Raw genomic sequence first — 4,731 nt, 5'->3', positions numbered from 1 at the left:
ATATGGCACCCGTGGTGCTAACATGGAAAGTATTTAACCTTTTTCTCATATTTTTTTCAATTTTTTTTTTTAATTTTCTAATCTTTTTTCTGTCTTTTTTTTTCTGGGTTTAGAGGTTGGCAGCGGTCGCTAGTTCCTAGCGAAAGGTTTAGAACTTTTTTGACAATTTTCATGTAGCCACCACCCATTAATAACCTTTACTTGGACGGAATTCTAAACTGGCACTCCGTGCCTCATATGTAATTTTTTTTTTTTAAGTTTTAGAAAACAATTAAAGAGGTTTATGCGTAGTGACCTACTTATCAATATTCAGATTGTAACGGAAAAATACGGGTTTGAGATTGATGACAAGTAAAAGAGCATGCTCTATGAGATTATACAGAAGGAAAAAAACAAAAAAGGATAAAGTAAACCATCCTGTCCAAAAGATCCACCACTTGCAACAGCTCTCTTCATACTTGATGAAGTACGATCCGAAGAAGTTCTTTCTTAGCCAAGCAATACAAAAGATACACGCTTCAAGATCATGAAGTAGGCTGAAATGTAATTTCAAGGACCAGTGCGTTTGGTTAGACTCCACAATAGACTTTGATCTGGCTCTGAAGCTTGGTGTGGCCATCGATCTTGTGATAGAAACGAAGGAAATCGAGATGACTGAATGATTTGAACTGTTGAGGGTGGTCTTGGTCAATAAGCTCCTTGGGTATCTCTATTTTCCCTGTGTTATACGAGAAGAAGCCGACCGAGTACCTCACCAACCGCTCTTCTTGCACATCGACTTTATGGTAACACGCTTTGATCCTTCCGTTGCTCCATCCCTAATAATCAATACATATCGTGTAAGAGCAAATGCTTCGAATAAGTCAGATAATGTTTAGGTGTTGGTGTTTACTAGTTATACTGTTCTTTCTTTATCCGGGTTCTGCTTAGCCCTCTAAGATGTAAAGAGAATTACGTAACTTTGTGCCGCTTGACCTTGCTTCTATGCTTAATCTTAGAGGCCATTACGCTTCAGGCACACAATTAGTAAGGCATTGTGGCCCGACTCGTGCAGAGAAAAGATAGATAAGCGACTCACCATGCATGCATCGCCGGCCATGACCATGAAGGACGAAGGCGAGGGCTCGAAGGTGACCCATTCTCCATCCTTTGTCATCACCTCCAAGCCCCTCACATTGTTCTGATGCAGTATGGACAGGAAGGTCTTGTCCGTGTGGGCAATCTGATATGCGTTACCCCCGTCTTCGCCGGGTTTCTTGTACTTCAAGAAGCGCAGGACGTATGCGGTGGACTCGGTGTGGGAGTCACAGTATTTCCCCGCACCGTAGCCTTCGAATACCATTCTTGTCACCAGTTTCTCCAATTTAGCGATCGCGCTTGCGTAGGAATAAGCAGCTTTGCTACAGCGAAACGGAATATTATTCACTAATAGAGTGATTCTTACGATCGATTTATTAGCAAATATTCGATATAGCTACTGCATCGTCATAAATGTGAAGCTTTCGTTGCGATTCGATTGAAGCATTTGGAGAGGCAAAATTTTAGCGTTCAATGCCCAAAATACGGATTCCTTTCTGTCGTGGTAGTCTTCAATACGTGTTGGTAAGTGTCAAAAACTGACGGTAGAAAAAGTGACTTGGCATTTTTTTCCAAGTAATTTACTGGTAACTTGCCAACCCTATACTGAAATAACCAACTTTTTTATAGTTTGCAAATTGGCTATTTTTCACTCACTTACCAACTTTTATTTACATAGACTTATGAGGTTTTGAATTTACTAGATCGTATATGAATTACTTGTTAGTAACTAACTCAAATGAGAGTTCATAATTAAGAATTGGTTAATAACTTAATCGGAGAAAAATTGATAATATTTAAAGTAAAGTTGTTAATTTCATATAAGAGTCGATAAGTTTAAGGAATAGGTAAGAAAGGTAAAAAAAAGTTGGTACAACATAAGAAAGAAAATTGGAATTGAAAGAAGACATAAACTTGCAAAGTAATGCAAATAAGAGTTGGTAATACATAACTATAGTAACTTAGACTTGAATTTATAAGGGCAAATTAAAAAAAAAAATCAAGTGAACATAGTAAATTATATGATAGTTGGTAACTCGATAATATATGATAAATTTATAGGAGAAAAGTAGGCGAGTCACACTTATTTAGCTTATTAATTTTCAGTTATGCGCGTAAACGACACAGATAGTCCATCTACAAACAAAATCTTTTGACAAAAAAAAAAAAACCCCTACGATCGTGGGAATAAAGACCGGCTTTACTGAGTTCATTAAACATTCCGAGAGTAAAACCCAAAGGAAAATAGGGGGAAAAAAGAGTGTACCAGAAGCGAGCATTCCCAGATGGCCACATGAGAGCTGTGAATTTCTCACAAGCATCAAGTTTCTCAGCACCATCAAAGTTCAGACCTTCAAGTAAAGGAGTTCCAGGATAGTGGGGTATGTAACCCTTTGAGTAGGAGCTATCAGGGCTCCGAACCTTGGTCTCGTGAGGGAGATCAAAGAGCTCCTTCGCGACCCCAAAGATAGGGTCGCGAAGCTCTGGACGGAAACCCTCGTACTCGGCTATGAAGCAGCCGTGATGTTCGAGAGCCTGCACGATCTCATCACAAGCTCTCATCCAAGACTTGGTCCTGGGTCCCGTACTTTCCTCTGAGAAAACTATCACGGGAACTTTGGACGCCATTTCTACTTTCTGTCTCCCCTGGCCGGCCGGTATATTTGAGGGGGGTAATGGTTCGCGATCCTTTTGTAGAGGAGCTGATGAATTGGTGTTGTTTCCTAGATAACATTTTTCTATTGCATCTTTATATCCGAGGCATGCGAGTGTCTTTTAATCGCGAGTGTGTGAGCAAACCCAACAAATAATGCCGGCGCATTAGCCTTAGCGAAGTAGCCAAGAACATTCGCATCGGCCACCGAAGCCATCGAACGGATCTCCGAAAACAAAAACTCCAAGGGAATCCAAACACTGAAGGGATTTATCGGAACCGAATCAGACGATCACACAGAGAATCAAGAAAAATTGGAATGACGCACGAGATTACTCAGGTTCACCCCAAGATTAGGGCTACGTCCTGCAAAGAGATTTCACTATATTTTTCGGTTTACAGCCAATTCAATTAATACAATAATAAAACCGAGCAAAATATATATGCCCCAAAAACGGGCTAAAAAATCTAAAACCTCTTAATTCCAACCATACGGGTCAGCTTAAATAAAAGCTCAAACCCGTAGAGATTTCGGGGGCGCTGCCCCCGAACCCCTGTATCTCGCGCGCATGGGTCACATATCATTGGGTAACACTTCAATTTCCCTAAGCTCACGTGGGCATACCCATTGTGAGAAACAAGGGTCCTCGAAGTATTCGCCAACTCCAACAAACACATCCTAACAACTCTTTCTTGTGTGTTGTCCAACGGCATGAAGAATTATGTCTCAAGTCCACGAAAGAATCCGATTTGAATTTGAAGAAAGTCGCTACGGACCAAAGTATAAAGTACAAACAAAAGAACTACAATCTAGACTTTTTCCAGCGGTGGAATCATTCATCGATTCATCCCTAGAATCAACCAACCATGTTGGCTCAAGTACAAACTGAACAAGCTCCATAGAATGCATCCCGTCCAAATGAACAAATGAGTAATCAACCAATGACGCTTGGAAAGCGACCGATCACTGCTTCGACTAAGCTAAACACTCGCATCGCATCGCAGAGTTCACAGCACGATGCATTCAATTTCTTCGAATTCTCCGGAACCGAAACCGTGTCACTGATTCGAATCCATTTAGACGTGCTTTTAGTTGATCTTTATTTCTTACAACTCATTTTAACACATTCCTAAAATGGGAGCATCCCGTTTTAAATCCCTCACAACAAATATGTGTGAAAAAAATGGGTCAATAATGTATTGGGAGTGAGCAGCAGAAATCCGATACCTTCACCCAAAGAGATCGCCTACAGAAAGTCCAAGTCCGAGCCCGTCAATATACATGGTTGGATACACTTTCACTAAAAGCTTAAGCCAATGAGATACGTGACAATTAAGATATATTAATTGCTATATACAAAATTTCACACATGCATCCTAACAATATCCCCCTCACGCGTGAGCTCCATTATTAAGTCCACTCCCCCTTAATTTATGTATCTTTATTCACCAACATATCTCAACTTGAATCTCCATCAATATGACGACCCGATTTTTCCACCAGCTTAAGTTACAAGTGGAATAGTGTGCTCATCGAGCTCGACTCTATAAGTAAACGAGCTTTGAGAGGATTATTATTATGTTTAGCACAGTGAAATATTTGAGATTAATATTATGTTTTGGGGCGCTATGTATTTAATTTAGACCCCGTAGAGCTAAATATGTGAAATTGGGACAGATTGGGAGAATATAAAACTTGTCAAGGGCGGATAACAAGTGGCGCATGGGAGTTGACACGTGGCACGCCACCCTCGCCATGTGTCCTCCATGCAAGAGCTCATCTCCATTATAAATAGCCCCTTTCTCTCTCACTTCTCTCATTTTTCAAGAAACCCCAAGATGATCTCAAGAGCTCTTCCTCCTCCCCTTTTCTTGTTCGGCCGGCCCGCACTCCCGCTTCCTCCCAACGCCAAGTCTCTTGCTCTCAATCTCGCCCGCTCATGGTCTCTATCTCCCTCTCAATCTCTTGTGCTCTCGCTTGTGAGGAAGAAGGCGAGCTC

The 4,731-nt window shown here is 41.0% G+C and overlaps 1 protein-coding gene across 1 annotated transcript; it reads right to left on the bottom strand.

Annotated features, from left to right (window-relative positions):
* Positions 1–569: 569 nt before the first annotated feature.
* Positions 570–2,710, bottom strand: LOC125313749 (probable 2-oxoglutarate-dependent dioxygenase AOP1). Its single transcript, XM_048273761.1, has 3 exons — positions 2,345–2,710; positions 1,079–1,400; positions 570–818 (listed from the first exon to the last, which is right to left on the bottom strand). Exons 1-3 carry the CDS (start codon positions 2,704–2,706, stop codon positions 570–572), a joined length of 933 nt encoding a protein of 310 aa, XP_048129718.1. The 5' UTR covers positions 2,707–2,710.
* Positions 2,711–4,731: the final 2,021 nt, after the last annotated feature.

The sequence above is a fragment of the Rhodamnia argentea genome, chromosome 2, assembly GCF_020921035.1.
Source record: "Rhodamnia argentea isolate NSW1041297 chromosome 2, ASM2092103v1, whole genome shotgun sequence".
Classification (NCBI taxonomy): Eukaryota; Viridiplantae; Streptophyta; class Magnoliopsida; order Myrtales; family Myrtaceae; genus Rhodamnia; species Rhodamnia argentea.
The sequence above is the reverse complement of the archived record's forward strand: the minus strand, read 5'-3'. Positions and strand labels throughout refer to the sequence as shown.